This window comes from Perognathus longimembris, chromosome 2, assembly GCF_023159225.1.
Source record: "Perognathus longimembris pacificus isolate PPM17 chromosome 2, ASM2315922v1, whole genome shotgun sequence".
Classification (NCBI taxonomy): Eukaryota; Metazoa; Chordata; class Mammalia; order Rodentia; family Heteromyidae; genus Perognathus; species Perognathus longimembris.
This window is the reverse complement of record NC_063162.1, coordinates 377,295-403,924: the sequence shown is the minus strand read 5'-3', so window position 1 is coordinate 403,924 and position 26,630 is coordinate 377,295. Positions and strand designations below refer to the sequence as shown.

Genomic DNA, 26,630 nt, shown 5'->3' with positions numbered 1-26,630 from the left:
ATTCAGTTAGAGTGACCTCATATTGTACATCTCTCAGGGTGTCTAGAATATTATTTGGGACAGGCACTGGTGACATGCTCCTGTAATCCTAGCTGTTCAGGAGGCTGAGATCTGAGGATCACAGTTTGAAGCCATCCTGGGAAGAAAAGTCCCCGAGACTTTTATCCCCAGCTAACCAGTAAAACACCTAAAGTGGAGATGTGATTAAAGTGATAGAGTACCAATTTTGGGTAAAAAAGCTAAGAGAAAGCACAAGGTACTGAGCTTAAGCCCCATGACCTGCACACACGTTAATTATTTGGGGATTCACAGAGAATAACTTAAAAAATACATAGGACTGCTAGGTGCTGGTGGATCATGCCTATAATCCTAGCTACTCAGGAGGTTGAGATCTGAGGATCATGGTTTAAAACCAGCCCAGGAAGAAAGGTCTGTGAGACTCTTACCTCCAATTAACCACCAGAAAATCAGAAGTGGCACTAGCCATGAGCAAAGAGCTCAGAAACAGTGCCCAGGTCCTGAGTTCAAGCCCCACAACTGATGAAACAAACTAGTAGACTTAGGACTAAAAAATACATAAGACTGTTATTTCTCCTGACTGAATTTGTTCTGCCATTAGCTGTCAACTCCATCATGTACTCCATAACCCTCACCAAGAGTGGTATAGACTTTTTGTCACACTAGACTCAGGTTTTGTTTTAGCTGCTGTTAGAAACATCTCAAGCTCCTCTTGATTTGAGGAAGTAAGGAGGAATTCTCTGAAGGAAAATTCATTCTTCCAGATTCCAAAACCATTTGGAAAATCTTTGCCATATAGACAGATTGGCTGGATTTCCCAAGGCAGTCCAACAGTGGCAGGAGCTCTCTCTCTCTCTCTCTCTCTCTCTCTCTCTCACACACACACACACACACACACACACACACACACACACAAGAGCCTGGGATGGGTGTCGGAGGCAGTGGAAGCCTGATCTGTAAGCGTGTCATTGGAGGAAAAGGGAGTGACATTGACATAATTCACAATTACTCAAGGTATCTCACCTGAGTCTTGATTGCTTAACAGAAAATTTATTTGATGTATTTCTTTTCTTTTTGCCCATACTGGGACTGAACTCAGAGCCTCATGCCTGCTAGGCAGGTGCTGTGCCACTTGAGCCATACCTTCAGCCACTTTTCACATTTTTTGTGGGGTGGGGGCAGTCCTGGGGCTTGGACTCGGGGCCTGAGCACTGTCCCTGGCTTCTTTTTTGCTCAAGGCTGGCACTCTACCTCTTGGGACACAGCACCACTTCCAGCTTTTTCTGTTTATATGGTGCCTAGGAACTGAACCCAGGGCTTTGTGCATGTTAGGTAAACACTTTACCACTAAGGTACATTCCCAGCCCCCATGTTGGTTATTTTTGAAGTCTTATTTTATGCCTTGGTTGGCCTGAGCTGAGGTTCTCCGACTTATATTTCCCAGTGTCGCTGGATGACAGACACACTCCACTGCACCCGGCCCTGCACTTGCCCTGATGTTAACATGAACGCTGCCGAGCCTAGCCATCTGTTGATGTGGAGTCTCAGGAAACTTTACGCTGAGGCATAATCACTATCTCTACCTCCCAAATAGCCTGCGTTACAGGCTTGAGCCACTGTGCTTAAGACTTCTCTTTGTTTTTCTATTTCATTCTCTACCTCCTTTCTGCATGCACATGCACATGCATGTGCAACACACATACATACATTCTGATACTAACACTTAAATACAGGGCCTCATACTCTTTCTAGGCTTTCTCGTTCGTGCATAATGCTGTACCATTTCAGTCATGCACCTAGTTTGTCAATTTACTAAGTTATTGGAGAGGGTCTCTCATAGACTTCTGCTCTGAATCCTCCAGGTCTCAGCCTGAAGTAGCTGTAACCATAGGTATGAGCCACTAGCCCTCAACTTAAATCTTATTAAATACCTTATATTTTTATAATGGTGATATACAAGCTAGGCATTCGTGATTCACATCTGTAACCCTAGCTACTCAGGAGGCGGAGATCTGAAGATCACAGTTCAAAGCCATCCCAGACAGAAAAGTCCATAAGGCTCTCATCTCCAGTTAATCACAGAGAACTGGAAGTGGTGCTATGGCTTAAAGTGGTAGAGTGCTAGCCTTGAGTGAAAAAACTCAAGGGCAGTCCCCATATGCTGAGTTCAAGCCCTATGACTGACAGAAAAAAAAGAAAAGGTGATTTACAGAGGGGTTACCATTTCATGTCAGTATGCATACAATATGTGTGTGTGTGTGTGTGTGTGTGTGTGTGTATATGTATATATATATTGTATATAGAGTAAATCTTATTTTTTTATGCCGGTCCTAGGGCTTGAACTCAGGGTCTGAGCACTGCTCCTGAGCGTTCATGTTCAAGTCAGTGGTCTACCATTTGAATTACAACTCTATGTCTAGCTTTTTGGTAGCTAACTGGAGTCTCATGGGCTTCCTTGCCCAGGTTGGCTTTGAACTTAGATCCTTAGATCTCAGAGTAGCTAAGATCCTGGGTAACCAGAATTATAGCAATGAGCCACTGGGGCCTCACAAAAATCTTATTTCTTATCCATAAAAATCCCATGGGATCGGGATGCCTCCTCTGGGCACCACTGCATGCAGCGACTCTAGGATGCAGGCTGCTTCCACTTTGTGACTGCTCCTTCACCTGTGAATGGGTGCCGTAGAGGGGGAAGAGCACTAGGTCACACAGCTCCAGCGTTCCAGCCTGGATGGGTTCATGTCACCTGTTTGCTTTTATTGGCTACAACTAATCTCATGGCCTTCCTACCTGCAGGACAGTGGGTGGCATGGCCTTCCGGGTTGATTCAAGGAAGGACCAAGAATAGGGTATGAGTGAGGAATACCAGTCTCCTCCCTGCCTTTGTTTAAAGTTATGTTTAGAAACTGCTCTAGTTTTAGCAAGAGCTACATGGATATGTCTATATGCTATGATACCACCAAGAAAATCAGAAAACTTAGAGCTTCCAGCAAGATGGCTGATTCATCTAAGCAATCTTCAGTAATTATGTGCTGAGTCTTGTTTTGTTTTGCTGGTTGGTACTGGGGTTTGAACTCAGGGCCTCCCACTTGCTAGGCAGGCACTTCACCATTAGCCACAATCTTAGCCTCCCCTCTCCTACCTCCTTTATTTATTTTTCAGATTAGGTCTTGTGATTTTTCCTGGGCCCACCTTGGACTTTGGTACTCCTATGTGCCAATGGCTTCCCAAATGACTGGTTAGTCATGAGGTTTGAACTCAGGCCTAGGTGCTGTCTTTGACTTTTTTTGTTCAAGGCTAGCACTCTATCACTTTGAGCCACAGTGCCACTTCCGGTTTTCTGGTGGTTAATTGGAGATAAGAGCCTTACAGACTTTCCTTCCCGGGCTGACTTTGAACCTTGATCCTCAGATCTCAGCCTCCTGAGTAGCTAAGATTATAGGCATGAGCCACCAGCACCTGGCTCAAGCACAGCTTTTTGTTGTTGGTGGTGGTGGTTGTGGGGTTTGAACTCTGGGCCTGGGCATTGTCCCTGGGCTCTTCAGCTCAAGGCTAGCACTTTACCACTTGAGCCACAGCACACTTCTGGTTTTCTGGTATAATTGGAGATAAGAGTCTCATGGACTCTCCTGACTGGGCTGGCTTTGAACCACAATCCTCAGATCTCAGCTTCCTGAGTAGCTACAGACATGAGCCACTAGTGCCCAACAAGCACAGCTTTTGATTGAGGTATATATAACTTTTCCCCAGGACTGGCCTCAAATTTTGATCCATCTGACTTGTGCATAGCTAGAATTATGGGTGTTTTGAAGATATTTGAGGTCTTGCAGTGATGACACAGTGGGATTGCTGCTGATCCTATGGAGCTTTGACATCTGAGATCCCTGTATTGTAAGTTCAAGGTATTGATTATATAAAACCACAAAAGGTTTAACATTCTATCCATCCCGCCTTTCTGATGTTGGATAAAATCATTCCAACTGTGATTTAATTATCCATCTGAGACCCTTGGCCTGAGTTCAAATCTCATGACTAACCAGTCATTTGGGAAGCCATTGGCACATAGGAGTACCAAAGTCCAAGGTGAGCCCAGGAAAAATCACAAGACCTAATCTGAAAAATAAATAAAGGAGGTAGGGGATGGGAGGCTAAGATTGTGGCTAGTGGTGAAGTACCTGCCTTAGGCTATGTGATATTATAATGCATCTTTTTTCTCTTCTGTGCTATTATTGTGACTTGAATTTAGGACCCTTGCTCCACCTGTGTGATCACAGCTGGCACTCTGCCGATTCAGCCAGGCCTCCAGTTCAGCACAGTACCGATTAATTAGAGATGGAGTCTCACATCTGTCTGCCCAGGCTGACTTCAAACCTCCAATTTCAGCCTCTAGAGTAGCTAGGATTACAGGTGTGACCCACCAGTGCTAGTTTAGTTTTGTGGAACTGGGGTTTGAATTCAGCCTCAGGCTTACAAAACAAGTATTCTTGTGCTAAGCCCCCAGGCCATCTCTTTCTTAGTCTAGGCTATGGATACCAAGAAACTGGTCATTTAGAAGTTGCCTAGAGGATGGGTGGTGCAATATTCCTCCTGATTACAGAGATCTCCCAAACACCCTGCTCCCTACACTCTGCCTCTCTTCTGTCCAGTCCATAGGTCCTGGCCTTCCCTGTCTAAAAACAACCAGGAAAAAGGGAACTTGCATTTTCTGAGTTGGGACTTCATTTCCCCCTGCCAACCCTGCCTGCATCTAGGTATAGAATGAAATGTTCTTCTATTGCACTGAATCCCTTCTTGCTGGAACACAATTTGTTTTTGCCATTTCCCATGTTATTTGTCTCAAGGCACTGGAATAGCTGGGTGTTTTTTTTTAATAGAACTAGAAAACAGACAAAGCAGAAACAATCAGAGACGGAAGGACTACTAGGCATTTGGGCAGAGGCAGGCAGGATGAACAGACTTTCCCAACCAGATCTGGCCTCACCGAAGTTCCACTCAGCCCTGCGGCTCCTCATGACCTCTCTAACCCAGCTCTGCACTAGCCTGGCTCCTAAATGTGTCCTAACTCACATGAGGCATTTCCGCTGAGTGGGAGGTAACACTGATGGGTCCTGAGGGTCAAAGCTCCAGGGCCTCCTTCTGCCTCACTAGAATCTGAGCTGGCTGGAGTGGACACTGAAAAACACATGGAGACCAGACCACATGCACACACACACATGCACACACACGCACGCACACACACACACACACACACACACACACACACACACACACACACATACTCAGCAGCCACCTGACAGCTTGCTAGTTACTGCCAAGTCCCTGGGGTCCCTGGGGCCCCTGGGGCCCCTGGGTGTGGGCTCTCACTACCCTTGGAGACTCCAGAAACCCTGAGGCAGTCAGCATCCCCAAGTGTCCCCAGAACACTGGCCCTTCTAATACCCAGGGTGAGGTGGTCTTGTCTGAGAAGGCTGGGAGAGGTTCTGGGGCTCAGACAGGGCTACCAGTGAGGGAAGGGGGGCTCTGCAGAAGCCTGAGGAACCACATGGGGGGGGGTCTGTCCTCCTCACAGCAGCACCAGTGTCTGCCTGAAATTACACCAGCACTGCAGAGAATGTATCCCAAAAGTACAGCAGAGAGACCCACAGGAGCCAAAGGTTGATTTATTCTCCGCTTTACAAAGGCCCCATGAGGCCCCCAGCTCTGCAGCACCCCCACCCTTGCATCCTGGCACCTGCAGGCCCAGCAGCCTCCTGTAGGTGGCACCCCAGAAGCGCCTTTCTCACCAGCCTCACTGAAAGCCAAGGTGTCCCCAGCAGAGCAGGTACCCAATGAGGCCAGTGGCCTGTTTCCTTGTGAGTCCATGTGCAGTCCCTTCCCCTGGACGCGCAGGCAGTGCAGCTGGCTCTCCTCCTAGGATCCTGACACAGGTCAGGAAAAGGGCTGTGCTATCACGACCCCCTCCAACACTGCCAGTAGAGGGGACCTGGAGCTGAGGGCAGGAGACTAGGGTTGAGCTCTCTGTCCTGGGGTCTTGGCTGGCCCAGAGCAAGGCCAGGCAGCAGGGAGAAGCAACCTAGCCCTAGCACCCACAAGTAGGGATAGGGTTCCCAATGCATTGTGGTGAAGCTCAGCACCTAGTGAGGTGGGCTCTGGGAGCCGGTGCTGAGGGCTGGCCCTGAGGCCTGGGTTGTTGCCACTCCCACTGAGTGGCTTCTCTCGTGCACTGCAGGATGGGCATCCTTCCTACCTCTCATGCCTAGTGGACTCCAGCCCCAGTCAGGTCTCTGCCCAGCACACTGCTCCAAGCACTTCCTAAGGCCATGGTCAGCCCCTGGGGTGGGGCTCTTGGGAGCTAGCTTTGGATGGGTGAACGCTCTTGGCTTGCTCGTCCATGGCAAGGCCCACGGGGGACAGGTCCCTCCCGGAAACTTGTATTCTGAGTTGTTGCCCAAGGTTCAGCAGCTGATGCAGGACCCATCCATAGTTTCACCAGGCTGTGCAGGGGACCAGGGAGTGGTCACCAGCTCACGGCCCCCGGCACATCCTCCCAGCACAGGAACCACTTACTCTGGCCCCTGCCAGACTCTACATCACTGAGGTCACTCCCATGAAATGCCCCTTACCTGGCCATACACACACAGGCAGGTAGGGCCACACACAAGCACAAGCACATACACACACATGCCTCTGCCTACAGTCAGACCTAACTGCCTGGGGCAGGCAGCCAGAACTGGGTCTGACACCACCTAGGACTGTGTAGACTCAGCCTCTCGGCCAGGATCTCCTCCATGCATTTGTTTCTGCCCTGGACGGCTGTCCATCCAGCACTGTAGAAGCTCCATCTCAAGGGGCGCCTGCTTCTGACCCATGACACCCAGAAACCCATAGGGTGGGTGCATGGGCAGCCAAGGTGTCCCCCTCCCTAGCCCCTTTGGCTGGGACTGCTTCTCCTGCAGACACCCCTGGCTCCAGCTCCAGCTCTGCTGCAGGCTCTGAGCACCAGGCTGCCCCAGGTGGCTGACTATAGGTGACCAGAGCTAGATGGTCCACCAGGAAGTCACATTCCAGGCTGACCCTCAGCAGTGACTCGGGTGGGGTGGGGCTGGGGTGGCAGATTCACCTCGGAGGCTTCCCCTAGGGAGGCTGTCCCCAGGGAAGAGCAGCTGTGACCAGGCTGGGGGATGTGGTCTGTTTCCCTGCCCCCACTGAGGATGCAGGACAAGGTGGCTAGGCAGAGGCCAGCAGAATGTAGCCTTGCCCTGATTCCCCTAAGCTCAGTGCTATCTTGGCCACTGCCAATGCTCAGGACCCTTGAGGGAGCATCAGGAGGTGAGAAGGTTGCATCCAGGTCTCAGAGCCAAGATGTGAGGCTTGCAGAGGGCAGCTGGGCCAGGCCTGGCTCCACCTGGTCCCCCAAACCTGAGTCAAAGGATGATGAGCCCACCTTGAAGGACAGTGAGGCGGGGCATCTGCTTTCTGTCTCTCTTCCACCTCACATCCTCCCTCCAACCCCAGGGGCACAGCCACACAGAGCACAAGCTCCTTCAGGCTGCAGGGTTGCTGTCACGAGGGTCACAAGTGTCTCCTCCCATCCTGGAGTGCAACTGCAGACACCACACACACCAGGGCGTCATGAGTTCTCAAACACAGCCATGATGAGACACTGGGGGTGGAGGAAACCAGGGTCTGTGTCCAAACCTGTCTCTGGTGGCACCGGCAGCCCAGGGCCCCGTGGCCTCTGCATTTGTCCCTGTACACCGACACCTCTCTGAGCAGCAGGAGGCTCTCGCTGGGCTCCAGGTTTCAGGACCTGGCTGACTTGGGACGAACGGTCCCACGGTCCTGGCGCTCCTCGGGCACAAGTCTCATCAGCTCCCCGATCCGGAGGTCCTTCAGTTGTACCAGGTGCTCCAGCCTCACCACCTTCATCTGCAAAATCTTCAACCACCACACAGGTCTGACACACTGAGTCTCTCTAAAGAAGCACATCTGTCTGCCAGAGCCAGACCTAAGGGGCAACTTCAGCTTCGCTAAGTGTCCAGCCCTCCCCATTGCAAGGCCACACAACTGGAGGCAGCGCCAAAGGTGCCACGTGGTAACCCTGAGGGAGGAAGTCTCATGGGAAATGAGCCTCAGGGACCTGGGGGTCTTCAAAAGCCACAAGAGGAGAGGCTCCTCCTCCTGCAGCCTCCAGGCCTCTCTCCATGGCACCCCCTAGAACTGCATGTGGGGCAGCGGAGTGAGCCCCGTCACTGGGAGCCAGCACTTGGGGCCTGGCGGTGTCTGGGGCACATGTGCTGAGTTAGTGGCTGACCCATAAGTTCATGGCAGTTGGACCATGCTCCCACACTCCCCAGGCGAGGAAGTGTAGGAAGGACTGGATTAGAAGCTCCTCTGCCAGCAGCATGGGGAGGAAGTGGGCGGGGTGTGGAAGGGGGAGGTGGGATCGGCCTAGCAGCAGATCTGCGGGTACTATGTTCCTGCATCTGTGGCTGCTGCCCACAGCCGATTATCTGGTACTGGTACTGGGCTCCATGACAAACTAGAGGAGCGGGGCCGTTAGGGTCAGGATGCTGAGCCACCACCAGTGCAGTGAACGTCCCCAACTCACATGGCCCAGGCCATGTCACATCTTGCTGTCCACCACCAGGAGATCACCACAGCTCCTCCTCTCTTTTCCACCTCAAGGTACATAGTGATTATGCAAGCAACATTCGGCTGTTGGCCCTTGGGTGGTAAGTTGAGCTATTTCCCCTCTGGGTCTCACATGAAGTTATGACTCACTCTGTCAGTGTGTGAGCCAGTCATAGCAGGGACAGGAGGAGTCCGAACTGCTCAGGCAGGCAGCAGTTTTGCTTTACCTTGCTACTTCCTCTGGACCACTCTCCAGTAAATGATACCACTTTCCTGAATTCTCAACAAGAGAGCTCATCAGGATTCAAGAGCTGTGACACTTGCAAAATGTCCTATGGCTCCTGTGGCCCTGAGTCCCATTTGTACAGCCTACAAACCAGCGCTACTCTCTTGGATCCTGTACTGCCAAGGTGTGTGGATGGGGAAAGAGTAGCAATGGGCTTCATGCATGCATGAACACCACCAGTGCCAGGTGAAAACACAAATGAGTGTACCAGCAGAACCAGGTGTGCAGAACACGGTGCGTCCCCACACCCCCAGGAATACACCGCAGGGCCGGCGTTCCCCACCAGCCCAGGCCAATGCCCACAGAACCATATGTGTATTGCCATGCTCATCTGAGAGGCAGGTTTACACTGGGTCTTAGTGCTCTCGGGACCATGAGGCTGGGCAGTGCTTCTCAGGCCCTGGACCTGGCTGGGCCCCCTAGAGGAGAGTTGAGGAGAAGGCTTGAGCGGTGGGCAGGGCTCTCCAATAGGCACCCCTACCCCACCTGCCTCCCAGGGCCTTTCCCAGCAGAGAGCCCGCTGTCCCTGACGTGGGCCCAAGTCCACCCGGTCGTCTAGCACCTGAGAGCGCCCATACCTCACCTGCACCCCAGATCAGGAGCCTGGAGGCAAACACACCAGTCAAGCTAGTGGTGAATAGGGAGTGGGCTCTGTCATTTTCTTTTCTGCTTCTGGGTCTGACTGGGACACTCCACGAGGTATTTTCTAAATAAATTCCATGTAGGTTCTCTTTGGTCAGGACGATCTCACGAACCCACTGCCAACCCCACATCGAGTCAGAAATAGTTCTTCAGAGACTCGGCTGAGTATCAGACTGATTGTGGTAAAGATGGAGGCAGCAGGTTCCTCTACTTCCCTGCACTGCAGCTGGGGTTGCTCAGGTGAAGGGCACCCTGCTGTCTGCTGGCCATACCTTGACTGTCTCCTGAAGAATGGCCAATGCCTGCTCCTTGTCCTCCAGCTGCTGCTGGATCCTGGCCAGATGTTCCCAGGGCCCTTCTGCTGGGTCCCAGCTGAAAGGCAAATGTCTGTATTTAATGTAGGATAGGGACCATGGAGAGGAGATAGGGCAGGGGAGCGTGGGGAGGAGAGGGGCAGGGCAGGGGTGAGAGGGGCCCACCCTCCACCAGTGCAGCAGTCCGTCCTCTCCAAAGCTGTCTGGTTCTGGAAGGTCTTCATACTTGACATTGCTGGGGGGTTCTGTAGGTCTGTGTGAGGAAGCACTGTCAGTTTTGGGCTCCCCCCTCTGAGAGGCACCAGCAGCGGCAGCACAAGGGTGAGGCAGGGCTCAGCCTTGTGACTCAGATGTCGTTGTCAAGGTCCTCCACTCTGCAGTCAGGGCCCCTAGGCACAGCCCACTGGGAAACACAATAGCCCTGCCCATGGCCCAGGGGCTCCCAGAGTGGAGGGTGGGAAGGCTGCTGTCCGGGTGTCAGGGAGCTGGGACCCCTCCGCAGACAGTGCCTCCTGAACCCATCTGCCCTCCTCTGAAGGAACAGCACGAGCCTGGCCTGTGTCCAGCCGGTACCCAATCTGTGCCAGTCCATGGAAACGTAGCAATGCCCCCTACGGAGGTTGCCGGGCCTCTGAAGGACCAAACTCACACACCAGAGGCTTAGGCCCTACCCGTGTATGTGTGTGTGGCGAACGCTGACCAAGGCTGAACCGCATCCACAGTGGAAAGTCCTGGATCCTGCAGAGGTTAAAAGTGAGGAAGTGAGGCATGGTGGGGCTGGAAAGGCCTCCACTGGGCTGGGGTCAGGGGGCAAGCTGAAACGGGAGAGGGGACAGCTGGGCTGGTCAGGAGGGGCTGCAACCTCAGGAACAATTCCAAAGAGCTTTCACGGCCCACAACAGCAGGTCAGACAGACTGGGGAGGGTGAGGGGGGGAGAGGGGAGGCACAGGGAAGGGAGAGGCATAGAACAGGGGTGAGGTACAGGGAAGGGGGAGACACAGAGCAGGGGTGAGGCACAGAGCAGGGGTGAAGCACAGGGCAGGGGGAGGCACAGAGCAGGGGGGAGACACAGGGAAGGGGAGGCAGGGGAAGGGGGAGGCACAGCACAGGGGAGAGGCACAGGGAAGGGGAGGCACAGGAAGGGGGAGGCATAGGGAAGGGGGAGGCACAGGGAAGGGGGAGGCACAGGGGTGAGGCACAGAGCAGGGGGAGGCACAGAGCAGGGGTGAGGCACAGGGAAGGGCGTGGCACAGGGAAGGGTTGAGGCACAGGGCAGGGGGAGGCACAGGGCAGGGGTGAGGCACAGGGAAGGGGGAGGCACAGAGCAGGGGTGAGGCACAGAGCAGGGGAGGCACGGAGCAGGGGGGAGGCACAGGGAAGGATGTGGCTTCGGGAAGGCTCGGCCCAGCAGGACAGCCCGCCAAGGATGCAAGCTTCAGTCTGGGCCAGAACAAGGGTGAAGGGATGAGAGCTCACCAACATACATTTCCTGGATGTATTTGCTCACACACTATTTACCATGACACAGCAGGTTTGAAGGCCATACTGGCAGATACACACACACTGCTTACACACCTGCGTAGATTCACACACACATGAACTCATGCACACATACTGATTCACGCATGTGCACTCACACACATACTGGCACGTGTGTGCATACATATGCTGACTCATGCAGATTTGTGCACATGTACACACACGTGTACAGACACACAGATTCACATGTACACAAACCCACATACACTGACTTAGTAGTACTGTATGCTCACTCATGCACTGATTCATACACATGCACTCATGCACATGTTCACTGACTAATACATACACTGATTCATACACATACAAGGATTCACACATGTAGATTTACACTGACACACACTCACACATGTGCACTGACACACATACATATTCACAAACATGTGCACTGATTACATACATACACTGACTCACGTGCACTGATTCACACATATGTACATGACATCATACAAACCTACAGTTTCACACATGTGCAGATTTACACATGTATATGGACTCATAAGCGTCACTGATTCACACACACACCAATTCACATGTGCACTGATTTACATGTACAATGACACATGTAGATTCATACATGTGCACTAATGCATATATGTGCATACACATACACCAACTCATACATACCGACAGTGCAGATTCACATGTATGCTGACTCACACAATACATTGATTCACATACACTGACACGTGCAGATTCACATGTACACTAATTCATGCATATGCACTGATTCACATGTACAGACTCACAATGCAGTCACACATACACATGCAGACTCACACACATATACACTGAATCACACATGTGTACTGATTCGCACATGTAGTTATTCCAGGTGAACCTACATGAACAGTGCCAGCATCCACCTTCGCCCTCAGTGCACACAGAATAGGCTCAATAGCTCCAGGTGTGTTGGCCACCACCTTGTGAATGTCTGCCTCTGAGATACACAGGTGAAGCTTGTGGAAGACCTTCCTGCAAGGGAAGTGGGGGCTCACCGTCAGGGCCGTGCTCGCCCCAAGGGCCAGGCACTAAGGCATATCCTCAGGCCACAGCAAAGTGCCTGCTTTCCTGGGAGGGAAAAGCTGAGTGCCACTCCTCCTTGCTCTGCGGCCCCAGGGGCCTTGGTGCTGCCCCTTGGTAGCCTTCATCTCCCTGCTTTTGTTCTGAGGGAAGTCTTGTGGACCCACCTCCACAGTACCTGGAATCAGACCTGACCACAGAGCCGACTTAACTGTAGCCATGCTCTCTCCACACTTGGTCAGGACAGCTGCCCGCCCACCCCACCCCACTGGTCTCTTCTCCATTCCTACCCTCTGAAATGTAAGTCCTATCTTGCCATGCCCAGGCCCTGTAGTGCCTCTAACTCCACCCAGGCTCTAAGTCCAGTTCTATGGCCTAGAGGCTGGGTCCTATGGCTCCTCCCCCTGCAGCCTCCCTCCTAGGTGTCCAACGTCCCCCCCCCACCACCCCATTTCTGATCAGGGTCACCTCATCAGAAACTTCCCTAGTTCCCCTGCCTCCACCCTGGTTGTTTACTATCACCAAGCTTTGGCCTGCATGGAGGCAGGACTCTGTCTACTGGCAGAGCCAACAAAGGTGGAAGGAAGAGAGCATGGCTTATTCTCTGGTGATGCTGACAGGCTGTCCCCGCATGGAGTCCACAGGGAGCATGGTTGAGAGTAAGGCTCTGAACAGGGCCCACACTAAGAGGATCGGTACCCACACAACTGAAAACTTGTCCCAGAGAGGGATGTGAGAGAGCTGTGGGCCAGAAAGCTAGCTGCGTTCTGGCCCTTGCCTGTTGAGAAGGCTCCAATTGCTCAGCTTCTGGTCTGTGCTGCAGGCTGGGACGTAATTGTGCAGGTCCACAAGGCGGGGACAGAAGTGCTTCACAATCTCAGCCACCAGCACTGTAGGGGGGCAGGGTGAGTGGCTCTGCCTAGCCAGGGCCCTCCAATACCCTTGCTGCCCTAAGTCCTGAGCACAAACGAAAGAGGCCTGGGCTGGTCCCAGGAATCCACGAGGATGAAGGACCCAGGAAGCAAGTGTTGTGTGGATAAGAAAGTGCAAACCCTGGAAGCAAGCCCAGAATGGGAAAGGTGGGAATGAAAGTCACTCTCCAGAAAGTGGGGGCTGGACACAGAGGCCATCCCTTCTTCCTCAGGGAGAGGGGATTGGCCTTCTGTCTGCTCTTCTCCAGGAAGCATGGGTAGGACTAGGGGCAGCCTCCATCCCACCCGGGGAGCTCAGGCAGGACTGGGGGCAGCCTCCACCGCCCCACCCCACCTGGAGGACAGGACTGGGAGGGCTCCACCCCGCCTGGGTGACAGAAGGGGGGCAGCCTCCACCGCCCCACCCCACCTGGAGGACAGGACTGGGAGGGCTCCACCCCACCCACCCCACCTGGGGGACAGAAGGGGGGCAGCCTCCACCGCCCCACCCCACCTGGAGGACAGGACTAGAGGGGCGGCCTCCAGTCGGGAGCGGCGCACGGGCAGGACCCAGCCTCCGCCCCCTCCTAGCCCCGCCCGGACCACAGGGCCACCCCTTCCAGCCCCTCCCACGCCAGCACCGCCCGCCCGCCTGCACCGCCATCGCTGAAGTCCCTGGCCAGGTGGCGCTTGGGGCGGCTGAGCGGGAGACTGTCCAGCCAGGCGCAGAGGCTGTGGAGGCTGCTGGGCGGGAGGGCGGCCGGGCTCGGGCTAGCGGCTCCAGGCATGGCGGAGGCGTGGGGCCGTTGCTCGGAGACAGGGGCGGAAGGGGCGGGGCGGGCGGCGGGAAGGGGCGGGGCGGCGGGAAGGGGCGGGGCGGGCGGCCGGAGGGGGCGGGGCGGGCGGAGCCACCTGGCCTCCAGCCTGGGTCCCCCACACCCGCGGGGCTGCGTCAGGGTGGCCACCGGTGAAATCCCAGCGGCCCGCTGTAACATAACCCTCCTGTCCTTCGGAACTTGGTCGATCAACTACTGACAAAATGCAAACTCTTTATTAAGGAAGTCTTCGGTCCCCGAAAACTGTTCCGCACGACCCCCCGAATGTGGAGTCCGAAGCCTGGCACAGGAAAGACGGCTCTTCTTCCCACATCCCATCTTCCCATATCCCGCCAGGGCCTGGCGTGGGTCCAGACCGGCCCACTCACTGGACTCTTCCCACGCCCTGGCCCTTGGCGTGGGTGCAGACTGGGCCCCAGGCTGACCCCTGTCAGGGGAACTGGGCGGAGCTGCTCTCGCGAAACAGCCTCCTGAGGCGGTGCACAGGCCCTTCCTTGGGGGGCGGCGGGGGGCAGTGTCCTGGGTGCAGGGTGGTGGGCCTCAGGGACTGGGACCGCTGCCAGGATCACAGCAGGTGACAGCCAGCCCACCCTCGTGATGTGATCGCAGACACACAGGCTAAACTGGCCAAGGTGAGTGACTAGCTGCAAGAGGCAGACTGGGCCCCCTGGATAGCAGGAACGTTCTAGGAGATTCATTCCAAAATTAGAATGTTGCTGAGGTCCAGCCTCAGTCCTGAGCTGAGAGGCACTTACTGTGGAAGAGCCTTCTACAGGACCCCTGACTTCAAACTTTCAGGGGCCAGCAGGTGCACTGCGGGTCACCTCCTCTGCACAGGAGGCTTCAGGGCCACCTTTGGGCCATCAGCCACCTAGTGAGAGGAAAAGGGAATTGATGTTTAAAAAACTATTTTCTGTAAAGGGTACAACTGAACATTCCTATTTGCATTCCTTAAAACTTAGTTTCTTGGCTTGCCCAACAACGCAATGATGGTACCCACAATAGCTGCCATAATAACAGCTAAAACTTTATATAGAGAGGATGCAGTTCTTGTTTTAGTGGGGAAAAGCAAAACTGACAGTGGAGGCAGCCACTGCTGAAAAAAGTCTTCTTATATATTATAAAGCAGACATAAAATGACTCAACTTCCCATTTTCTTTTCAGGTAATCACTAAAATGTCAGCTGACAATTTAAAGAGTATCCCCCTCTTCAGTGAGGTGCAGGTGCTCTCTTGCGCTTTCTCTCTTTCTCTCTCTCTCTCTCCCCCTTCCTCCCTTCCCCTCCTCCCTCCCTCCCCCCTCCTTCCCCACCCTCCCCCTGTCTCTCTCTCCGGGGCAATACCATAGTCAGCCAGGTGGGGCAGGGCAGCTCTCTGCTGCCCCTGCAGCTGTGGACCCACCCTAGGGGGGCTCACCTGAGTCACTCCAGGAATGGGCCCTCCAGCCTTGGGCTTGACTGGTGGGACTGGAGGCACAGAGGCTAGCTTGGCCTAGGAGGAAGCAGATATAGCTGATGGGGTTTGCCTTCTCAGTGGGCCAGGCTGCCCACTGCAGGAATGCTGGTGGGCTCCTGAATGCCTTGCTGAGCATTTCCCTCTGGCACAGTTTGGTTGCTGACCACCCAGCTTTCCTCCTTGCCTGGCTCCTCTCTCTCCACTTGCCTCTCAAGACCCCTCCTAGGATGATTTTTTAACTAATATGTAAGTCTAAAATTACTTCAAAGTAAAAACTTAAAAAAAAAAAAAGAAAATCACTATTGTGCAAACAAACACTACAGTAACAATTGTGGGGCAAATTCATGGAGGATGCTACTACTGTTACGTTATGTCTAAGGAGAGGGAAGGCCTAGAAAGCCGCAAATGCCTCCTGGCCATGTCCATTCCTTCACCACAGAGCTCACTGGGAGAAACTAGACACCTCTACCACCAAGCCCTGTGCCACATCCCTCTGTTAAGGCCTAAGGCCCCACCAGCCTTAGGGCTGCCTCCCTCCTTCCCCAGGCACACATCCTGGAAAGCCTCCGTCCACTCCAAGCAGACAGATCCAAATAGAGGGAGCTCAACAAGAGAGACAGCACAATGAGGACTGAGACCCCTCCCTGCAGGCTGGTAGAAGTAGGCGAGGCCTGACATGCTGTCCATTTGTTAACCGATGGGCAGGTGCAGCTGAGCACCAGGAGGAGCCTGGGTGAAGGGGATTTGGGTACCCTGTGTCATTTCTGCAATGTGTCTGTCAATCTTGACCCATCTTGAGTTCATCCTCTTAGAGGAGAGCCAGAAGGTCCTCCACTAGCCTAGCTATGGCCCCAGAGTGGCTGTCCAGGCGGAGGCCTGGTATCCCATGACCCATGTGTTGAGAGATTTCTGAGGCTGGAGAGTGGTTTTAGGGCTATCCAAGGAGTGGGGAGGCCTGCTGGAGAAGGGGGTAAGGAGGAGAATTAACCCCAGCTTAATTTGCATGGCTCAGATGAGTCATATTTTTGAAAGAAACTTCAACTTCCAAGGCCACTTCTTGATGGAAGTATCAAGATAGCTGGCTAGTCCCTGAAGCTAACAGTAATGCCCAGGAGACAGAAGTGTGTTCTCTTACCTGCTTGGGCTTCAGCTTTGGGAGGGGCATAGTAGGTGGAGGCAGTCGGAGCTGGTAGGGAGGAAGTGGGAGAGTTTGAACCCACTGCTGAGTGTGTCCATTGCTGAAAGCAGGACCAGGCCTTCTGCTTCCAGGGTTGGCTGAATCTGTTAGGTTCTGCTTCATGTCTTGCCCTCCCTGTGAAGCAGCCGCTTCACTGGCCTGAGCCTGCAGAATCCGGCCATCCAGCCCCCATTTCCCAAAATGTTTAGATATCTCTAGAACGTTTAGCCACCCCCATCAGGGCTCACCTGCTCTGGTGCTTGCTGGGGATAGACAGGGATGGTGACGGCTGGACTGGACATGGCGGCTGGAGGCTGCAGGGGACAGGGCTGTGGGGTTGGGTTTATGGAGGAGGGCTGAGCACCAACCACACCCAGAAAGCTTCACTCCAGGCCCCAGGTTCCATGCCTCTCACAGAGGAAGGGAGCAAAGCCCTGTGTGTGTGGGGGGAAGGGGCAATGCCCAAGTCCCCCATGGGCCATCTGTCCCCCATCCCAATGGTCAGGAGCAGGAAGGGCCCTTCCTTTCAGAACCCAAGGCTGAAACCCCCCAGATCTACAAGGTCAAGGTTAACCTCAGATCTCTAAGGTCAAAGTCAAACTCCCAATGCAGGTCCTTGGAAGTTAGCCCTTAATTCCCAGTCTCTGCTTCTCTAGGGATGACTGCAGCAGCAGCACTGCCTGTGCCACAGGCACGTAAAAGGGCTTCCCCAACCCCAGCCACCACTCTTGGACGGAAGAATGAGGGACCTGGGCATCCTGTCATTTCCACCCCATGAACCTATCAGAGGACAATGCTTACAGCTGGAGAAGGCCTCTTGGGGACCACCGGGGGCTTGGGGGACTGCCTGCTGCAGACAGAGGCCAGGCCTGTAGGGCCCTGAATCCTGTCTTTGGCTGGCATGCCACTGTTTCTTCCATAGAACAGGGGGTTGGAGAGTCCTGTGGTCTCGGGCACAATACCCCTGGAAGGAAAAGAGAGGCAATTGTTGGGCTGGAGGTGTGACTCAAGTGGCAGAACACCCACCTGGCAAATATGAAGTTCTCAGTTCAAACTCCAATACCACCAACAAAAAACAAACACAAAAAAGGCAATTACCTAGCCATGTTCCTGGACAGGGACTTGGGGGCTCCTAGGCATGCCCCCTGTGGAGTGTGGCTGGGATCCCTACTCTAGTCTGGCAGACCCCATACAGGCTGCCAGGAATGGTCACAGCTATGCAGGCCCAGAAGGCCAAGAGCACACATGGGCCTGGCTGGGGCGAAAAGAGTCCAGGTTCACCCCTCTGGATTTACCACAACCTGTCACCCACACTGGTCCTTCAGGGCCTCTGTAAGTGGAAGGGCTCCAGTAGAATCCTAATCCCAGTGGATCCCAGAAATCTCCTAACTGTCCAGCCCAGACCAGCCCAATGCCTGGGAGCCCTAGGTCCCCCTGGGCCTGGGCCTTCTGCAAGACGCAGTGATTTTTTTTTCTTCCCCAAACAACAGTGGAAGCTGTTTCCTAACAGTTGCAGAAGTTACACCAACACAGGAAACGCACATCTGATGGCAGACATACCACAACCAGCATGTCCTCACCTCCTCCGGAGCTTGTGGTGGATGATGACGGCTGCCAGGATGACCACAGCTGCCAGGAGCACCAGGCCCACCAGCCCTTTGACCAGAAAGCTCCTAGGAGTGACTATGAGACACACAGCCACATGTCCATGGGGGCTAGATACCAGCCAGGCCAGGGGTGGGGGGCCCTGGAAGGTGCAGCCTTCTCTGCCCTCTCAGCCATGTTCTGGGTCCCACACATGGCCCCAGGCGGCCTGAGCACTGTGCTGGGGCCTAGTACATGACACCAACCCTCCCAGGCCTCCAGCCACATGGGGAGATGTGGTTGCTGGGAAAGCCCTCAGGCCCACAGTGCTCCAGGCATGGCCTGGACAGGCTCCCACAACTGCAGGGCTAAGTGGCCATTCGGCAACACTGTGTGGGTGGGTGAGATTCCTGAGGTTCCTGGGCCAAAGGGGGCTTGAGGACCAGGGCAGAGGGGAGCCTTGCTCTGAGCAAGGCCCTGTCCTCCATCCTCTCTGGGAGGTGAGGGCATGGGCTCTGTCCTGGTCACCTCAGGTCAAGTGCTGAAGGCTGGAAATCCACCACTTCTCATGGTTCCCGGGGCTCTACCTGTTTGCGCATCTGTCAGTCGTTCTGCACAGTAGGGTGGAGCCCAGCCGAGATGGCAGTGACATTCCTTCTTGTGGTTGCACACCTGGAGGGACAGCTGGACCTCAGAGAGGGCAGCTCACAGGGCTGTGGACCAGGCTGTGGCACAGGAGCCCTGGGACAGCCCCCCACACAAGGGCTCCTGGCCCTGCCCACCTGTGCCAGCCCAAGGCTCATGAGGAGCTTGCCCTAGTGACCACATTGTCTCTGGATCCCAGAGGGGCCCTTCCAAGACCCTCTGGGTGCCCAGGCTGGGCTGAGCCTCCACTCCTGCACCCAGAGCTGCCCGTGCCACAAGACCATCAGACACAGAGGCCATGGCAGCAGCCTCAGCTTGGGCACCAAGGCAGAGGGCATGTTGTCCCTCGGAGCCACACGTACCCCATGGTTGTGACACTGGGCAGAGCAGTTCCGTTCTCCATAGATGCTGAGCTCCTGGCAGAACCCCTTCCAACAGACCTGGGAGAAGGTAAGTAGCTGGTCAGAACCCTGCACCCTGGACCCGCTGTCCTCAAAACCCAAAAGCTAAACTCAGGTGGGATGCCTTGCCCAGGGCAACCTGCCTTGGTCCTCTGGGTTGGCCTCAGCCACAAGCAACTGCTAGGCTGGCTGGGCCTGGAGGCCCAGGGCATGCTTGGGGGTGATGGTAGCCTCCAAACAACTAAATGGGGGGTAAGAAGTATGGCTCAGTGGCCAAGTGCCTGTCTAATAAGCATGAGGTTGTGAGTTCAAGCTCCCCCCACAGAAAGAACATGCAAACACTAACTGGGCACAGGCACTGCCAGCTGCCCTGTTCACCTAAAGGTGAAGAAGACCCTGTCCACATGCCCACACCAGCCACCACCTGAGCCTGGAAGTGATCTGTGGGGGGACTTGGACAGGATGTGTTCAGGACCCAGGGCCCCGTGGTGTGGTTCACGCACCTTCCCCTCCCCACATTTGGTGCCCTCAGGCACTGGCTCATAGGGGGTAACACTGCTGTCCATGGCGAGAGCTTGGCAGGAGACCCCGTGGGAGGGGAAGGTGCATGACGTTCGCTCCCGGGGCAGCAGTCCACCCATGCAGTACAGAGTTCCACAGTTGTTGATGCTGTAGACAGAGGGAAGGCAGTAGTCCCAGACATGCTGTCCATGTACTCAGAGGCCTGGGCACTACGGAGTGGGCCCAGAGCACGCCCCTTCCCCTTTCCCACGAGGACCATGTGCTTGAGGTAGAGTCTGGAAGGCAGGGCAAAGCCCCAGGGAGCCGCCTTCCTCGCTGAGCCCAACCCAGTTCTCCTGGGGTTGGTCCTCCAGGCCCTCCAGGCCCTCCAGGCCAGTGGGGACACCCAGCGTCCTGGACTCAGCAGTCCAACCTTGATACTCACATGCCTCTGCTAGAGAAGACCCGGCCCTGGCAGCCTGGCGGGATGCTGTGGGTGAAGCAGGTGTCCACTGCCGCCTGGGCCCCTGGGATTAGGACAGGTTGGTCTGCTGAGGCCACGGCTGCCCACAGGCCAGCCCCACACCCTGCCTGATTCACGCTTCCTCACTTGGTCCCCACAGCTCTTGGCACCGCCGGTCCATGCTGGGGCAGTTCCCGTTGAAGCAGTAACCCCCTGGACAGGGTGTGCCGTTTTCCTGGAAGGCATCTTTGGGGCATGTTGGGTGCCTGCCATCACAGAATTCCTCCAGGTCACACTCATCCCTCTGAACGCGGCAGGTCTCGCCGGCTGGTTTCACCTGGAACCATGCATGGGATAGGCCTGTGTGAGGTCAGTGTCCCTGGCCCTTCCCACCCACTGCCCTGGGCATTAAGGGGTCCCGCTCACCTTACAATTGTGGCAGCAGCCTCCATAGGCACAATCCGCTCCCTCGGCCAGCTGGCAGGTGGTGGCATTGCAGCAGGGGTTCCGGCAGTCCTGGAGGGACAATGGCTAAGCAGCTGCACCTGGGCTGGAGTCTGCGAAGGGGGCCCAGTCTCTCTGACCTCCCTTAGCATTGTTGAGGCTCAAAGGATAAAGGTGACCTATGACCTGAAGGGCACGTGCACTGTGGTACAGGACTCTAGGCCGGGGAGACCATCCTAACTACAGGACAGAGGTGCGGGCCCGAAGATGGCGTAGGTGTGAGCAGGGCCTACCTGGGGGCTGCCACAGTCGCACTGCTCCCCACGCTCCACAAACAGATTTCCACACACAGGGCCGCCCACCAGCATGTTGAGGTCTGGGGCATTGGCCAGGCAGATGGAGTGTGTCATCTCCACCTGCTCCTGTAGGTCAGTCCGGCTGCAGTGGCTGAACATCTTGGGGAACTGGGAGCTGAGAGCAGAATTGATACCATCAGGGAGAGGCGCCCCAGGCCTCCCTCCCCCGTGAGGGATCAGCCCCATATACCTCAGGCTGCCGGCCATGACCCTGCCACCTGCCCCTTCCCCACAGCTCCTCCCTACCATGATACCTCAGGCTGCCGGCCATGATGCAGCCTCCATTCTCCTTCGATACTGGACAGTAGCAGCCTGGGATGTTCTCGTCATGGTTCATGCCCAGGTTGTGACCCAGCTCATGGGCTATGGTGGATGCCACACCAATAGGGTTGTGGCTGTGGTCCTGTGGTGACAGCACACTCATGAAGATACCACCCAGCCCTCTGCCCCCCCCCCAGCACCCAAAGCTTCCTGCCCACAGCATAACACATTAAGTCCATCCCAGAAAAGGTGGATGCATGGGTGATGCCCTCCAAGAGCCCAATTCAGACTCTGCCCAGGTTCCCAGCTGACAACCAGCTGCAACAGAGCCGGTTAGGAGTTCTCTTCACCTGGTTCACAGCTCCTGAGTCTCGGGAGCATATGGCTGACACTTTGGCCAATCCCACGGTGGTCCCGATGAAGTCGATTCCCCTAGGAACAAGCATGCCTTAGACTGGGTTGCAGGGCACCACCCTCCCTTCGCAGCTGGGTGGCCAGGCCCTCTGTGCCATGCTAGGATGGGGGTGGACACTCACGTGATGAACTGTACATTATCGTGGTGATGACGGCCCAGCAGGGCTCGTTGCCGCCAAGACAGGAAGTTATCCAGTGTGATATTGGCATAGGGGCTAACGTGGAACTTGTCCCTGCTCCAGATCTCTAGGCCTACCAGGACCACACGGAAATTCAGTTCCTGATAAAGCTGCAGAAGATGAGAAAACCCTCAGTCAGCCCAAGACACGGACAGTCATCCAGGCAGGGTGATGGGTGCCTCATCTGTCCTCTGCTGGGGGCATGGGGCATAAGTGTGGGCAGGAGCCTGGGCTCAGCTCCCCTCCCCACTCCACAGGGTGGCACCTCCTCTCCTTTGGGTAGCTGGGATGTTTCCTGGTTCTAATGGGTCCAGGCTCCTTGCAGCCCGAGGAAAGCCTGGGGATGGTGCCATCCTACCTTGTCCACGTGGTTTACCACCTCCAGTACCCGGCTGCGTACAGCTTCCTTGGTCCTGAACTTCTGGAACTAAGGACACAAGACTCTCAGGCTGGAGCCCAAAAATGCTGTGCCAGCCCACCCAGCCCTTCCTGCCAGTGTCCCTACCTCCATGCTGTCTGTGACCACATACATCTCCACATAGCGGGTCTCTTGGGACAGCAGCTGGCTCTGGGGAAGAAGCAAGTCAGCCTTCCAGTCTCCATCTGACCCAGAGCCCAGATGCAGCTCTGTGTGGGGAGGCACTGACCATGCAGCTCAGTGAGCAGAGAGTCTCTCTGCAGCTGTGAGGCTGAGCTAGGCCTGTGCACCGAGGCACAGAGACAACACAGGCATGCAACAGTGATGCCTAAGCCTAAGCAAGGGGCCTGTGGCAGAGTGACGGGCAGGGGATGAAGTTGCTCACCCTGTAGTGGGACCTGAATGCTGCCAGAACCCGTGTTCCCAGGCGGTTGTCCAGGCTGGTTTCACTGACCCCACAGGTGGCCCTAGTCTGCTGCTTCAGGTGCTCAGCCCGGTACACCGCATGCGGCCCCTCCTCTTTGTCCCCATCCAGAGGCTCGATCAGGTGGACAGCAGAGCTCACCTTGAAGAAACCCCTGAGGAGTAAATCTGGGTAAGTGATGTTCTGCTTTGTTTTGTTTGGGTGCCAGTCCTCAGGCTTGAACCCAGGGCCCAAGTGCTATTCCTGAGCTTTTTTACTCAAGGCTAGCATTCTACCACTTGAGCTACAGCTCCACCTCCAGCTCTTCTTTTGGTGATTAATTGAAGATAAGTCTCATGGACTTTCCTGCCTATGCTGGGCTTGAACCGCAGTTCTAATATCTCAGCCTCCTGAGTAGCTAAGGTGACAGGCATGAGCCACCAGCACCAGGCAAACAATAGCACATCCTTACTAGCCCATCTGGTGCCCACCACTTCTTCCCACAGCACGAGGTAGAGGACGTGATGAGGCCTAACTCCTAACGTGGCCTGACCCAATGTCTTCACACCTTCTAAGCACTCAGGCGCTTCCAAGCACTCTCTAAGTCTGGTCCCACTTCCCTTTCTTACCCTTCTATCAAATGGGCCATCCTGCCTGGATCTGCTGCTCACCTGAGGCCAGAGCAGATGCTAAAGCTGGCAGCTGAGTCCTGATGGCCCTCCACATGGCCCTGGTATAGGCAGTGGTCCTGCGGAAGGAGTGGGAGTGGTCACAGGCCTGCTGCCATCACCCTGCCAGCGCAAGGAGGGGCCCTGATTTGTACCTGACTGGGTAGCTGCTCTGTCACCTCAGACCCATTGGTGGCCAAGTAGGTCTCAGTGTAGGCCGAGCCCAGCAGAGCCCTGGAAGAGAATGATTAGAGCTCAGTGGCCTTGTTTCCCCTGGTCTCCTGTGTGGAAAGGCCAGGTCAGGACCCCAGTGCCCAGCAACCAGGATGAAGAACTTGTAGCCTGAGGGACAGACCCTGCTCACCTGTTCTTCCGAAGGTTCAGGGTAAATGTACGTCCTTCGGCCCCAAGAATATAGCTCACACTCTCTGGGTACAGGCCCTGATGATGGGGGTTCAGAGTTAGTGTTATCCCGGCTTCAGAAAGTCCCCAGGAGACCCTCTCGCACGTGAGGCCAGAGTTGGAATTGGGCTGCTCTGGATGGATAGAAAGAGCCTGTTTCTTGGGGGGTGGGGGATGGGGGACATATGGCTCCTAGGCCCTCCAGGGGGGTGACAATGACAGCTTTTCAGAGGAAGCAGAGTGGTGACAACAGAGGGCAGTGAGAGGCACACAGGCCCCTCCCAGGGCCACCACCCCACCCCCCACCCCCATCCCTGTGGCAGAGCACCTGAGGCATACGTACTCCAAGGCCTGCCTTCTCAGTGCCCTAGGGTGTGGAGTTAGAGCCTAGAACAGCAAACAGGTCCAGGGGCCTGTGACAGGTTCCCTGAATGCCAAGCTAAGGACAGGACCAGGAGCCTCCTCACAGCCCAGGAGCCATTCTATTTCCCAGCCTTGGGAATCCCAATCCAGCCCAGAGGCCCTGGGCAGTGTGCCATGACACACCCTAAGGTCCAGAAAGGTGTGTCATCGCACAGGCAGAGCCCCAGGCAGCGTGTCATGGCACAGGCAGAGGCCTGTGAGGAACCATCCCTCTACTCAAGAGGAATCTGACAGATCAGCCCCTGCCAAGTGAAACCGAGGCATGGCTTGGGCCAGCAGAAGCAGTTGCCCACCTTTCTTGGGGCTAACAGCTCCTCCAGGTAGGGCTGGGAAGGCTCCTAAAGAGAGGAGGGTAGCCCAGTGCCCAATCTGCTTTTTTTTTGGCCAGTCCTAGGCCATGAACTCAGGGCCTGAGCACTGTCCCTGGCTTCTTTTTTGCTCAAGGCTAGCACTCTGCCACTTGAGCCACAACACCACTTCTGGCCATTTTCTGTATATGTGGTGCTGAGGAATCGAACCCAGGGCCTCATGTATACGAGGCGAGCACTCTTGCTACTAGGCCATATTCCTAGCCCCCCCAGTGCCCAATCTAGAGGCCTCAGGCTCTGCCAAAGGGTGGGGCCAGAGAAGGAAAAAGGTGAATAAGAGGAAAAGATCATGATCAAGCCCAGAAGTGCAGATAAGCCTAAGTGGACTTCAGGGCCTCGGGGCTTGTCCTTAAGAGCTGGAGCTATGCAAGATAGCCCAGGATGTCCACTCAGCCCCTCTACAGACACAGGCTAAGAGGCCAGCCTGGTAGGTGGATAGCAGAGACTTACCCCAGGGGAGAGGAGGGCTCGGCGGGCACGGGATCCAGGCAGGCGCTGAGGCCATATAACCTCATACTGCTCCACATGCGGCAAAGAAGACCCAAGGGTGATTGCTACAAGAGAGGGCGGTCAGGATGCACAGTGGGGGCCATCTTGCCCTGGGCCTGCCCCTCCTCTGGGGCATCAGTGGCCAGATGGGCCAGGGGCCAGCAACTAGGTCTGATCCTGGGGCCTAGGTGAGGGCTCAGTGATCAAAGCAACACAGGCCTCCCTCCAGGAGGCAGACTGAACCTGCTACACCCTGCAGTGCCTGGGGATCTTCCATCTGCCCTCTGGCAGCCCACCTGGGCCTGTTCCAGGAAGGGTGCAGACCCTGGGGCAGGTCTACCTGCCTGCCTTAGAGTTAATGTCTTTCATCTCCTCTGGTCACAGAGTAATTGAATTGAGGAACGAGGCAGCATCCTCCCCAGCTGTTCCCTCCCAAGAACTACAATCTCCCAGGTACCTGACAACAGACTGGGAATCTCCCGGGTCAGATGCAGCTCTGGAGACTGCCTACCCCAGGCAACTCTGCCGCTCTTAAAAAAATGAGACAAAACATGTGTCCTAAACTACCTTCTCCCCCTGCAGGAATGAGAGGCAATAGGAAAAGCTGCCCCAGTGCAGGCAGGACACACCTCAGCAAGGGATTTCCATGACAGTAGTCCACCAGGCCCCACCCAGTGGGAGACAGGTCTCTTTAGGGCTGGGGGTCCTGAGTTCCTTTCCCAGCCTGGCTAGAAAGGGCCACAAACCCCACTGGCGAGTCCCTGAGCCTGGGGCTCCTTTAGCCTCAAGAAGACCAGTCAGCAGCCCTGGCCCTTGCTAGGTTCCAAGAGTGGCTTACCAGTAGCCAGAGAAATGTCCCTGGAACGGACTTGCCTCACACCTCATTTTTTACCTCTGGTATCTGCAGCATCCTGGCTTCTCAGTTTAGTGATCGCCTAACGTATCCATTGCCCCGGACCAGCTTCAAGAGGCCAGGCCATCTGCCCACTAGGGTGATCCCCGTGTCCTGGGGGAGTCTCCCTAAAATCAGCTGCGCATCACTCACCCTGTGGCCAGAGGACACCGACGAGCCAGAGCCCCAGCCCGCGCATGGTGGGGTCGCGTTCTGGACTCCAGGGCCTCTTCGGGCCCGGCTTCTTTCCGCAAGCCCCGCCCGAGGCCGCAGCCAGCCAATCGCTGGGTGTCAGAGCAGGGCGCTCGCACCTGGGCCGGGCGACCCAGCCCTCGGCTGCGCGGCCGGGCGGGCTCCCCGCCCGCCCGGCCGCGCAGCGTGGAGCCACCCTGCGCCTTCCAGGACCCTCCCCAGGTCCCTTTGTCAGTTGTTCCGCTTTTTGGCTCCCCATACTTGTGGGCCAAATTGATGGGGATGGGGAAGT

The 26,630-nt window shown here is 55.4% G+C and overlaps 2 protein-coding genes across 2 annotated transcripts; both read right to left on the bottom strand.

The window, feature by feature from the left end:
• Positions 1–6,938: 6,938 nt before the first annotated feature.
• LOC125345931 (sperm flagellar protein 1-like) lies at positions 6,939–14,210 on the bottom strand. The gene is made up of 7 exons (XM_048338002.1): positions 14,027–14,210; positions 13,236–13,347; positions 12,280–12,409; positions 10,566–10,632; positions 10,060–10,147; positions 9,853–9,952; positions 6,939–7,956 (listed from the first exon to the last, which is right to left on the bottom strand). The coding sequence occupies exons 1-7, from the start codon at positions 14,154–14,156 to the stop codon at positions 7,822–7,824; spliced, it is 762 nt and encodes a 253-aa protein (XP_048193959.1). The 5' UTR covers positions 14,157–14,210; the 3' UTR covers positions 6,939–7,821.
• Positions 14,211–14,574: 364 nt separating this feature from the next.
• Adam8 (ADAM metallopeptidase domain 8) lies at positions 14,575–26,345 on the bottom strand. The gene is made up of 24 exons (XM_048334633.1): positions 26,300–26,345; positions 25,216–25,319; positions 23,937–24,013; positions 23,728–23,806; positions 23,576–23,652; positions 22,887–23,079; positions 22,589–22,651; positions 22,442–22,510; positions 22,027–22,193; positions 21,841–21,922; positions 21,484–21,632; positions 21,167–21,344; positions 20,856–20,945; positions 20,577–20,766; positions 20,412–20,493; positions 19,969–20,134; positions 19,427–19,504; positions 19,007–19,091; positions 18,416–18,518; positions 17,637–17,799; positions 17,084–17,149; positions 16,794–16,844; positions 15,620–15,694; positions 14,575–15,075 (listed from the first exon to the last, which is right to left on the bottom strand). Exons 1-24 carry the CDS (start codon positions 26,343–26,345, stop codon positions 15,025–15,027), a joined length of 2,484 nt encoding a protein of 827 aa, XP_048190590.1. The 3' UTR covers positions 14,575–15,024.
• Positions 26,346–26,630: the final 285 nt, after the last annotated feature.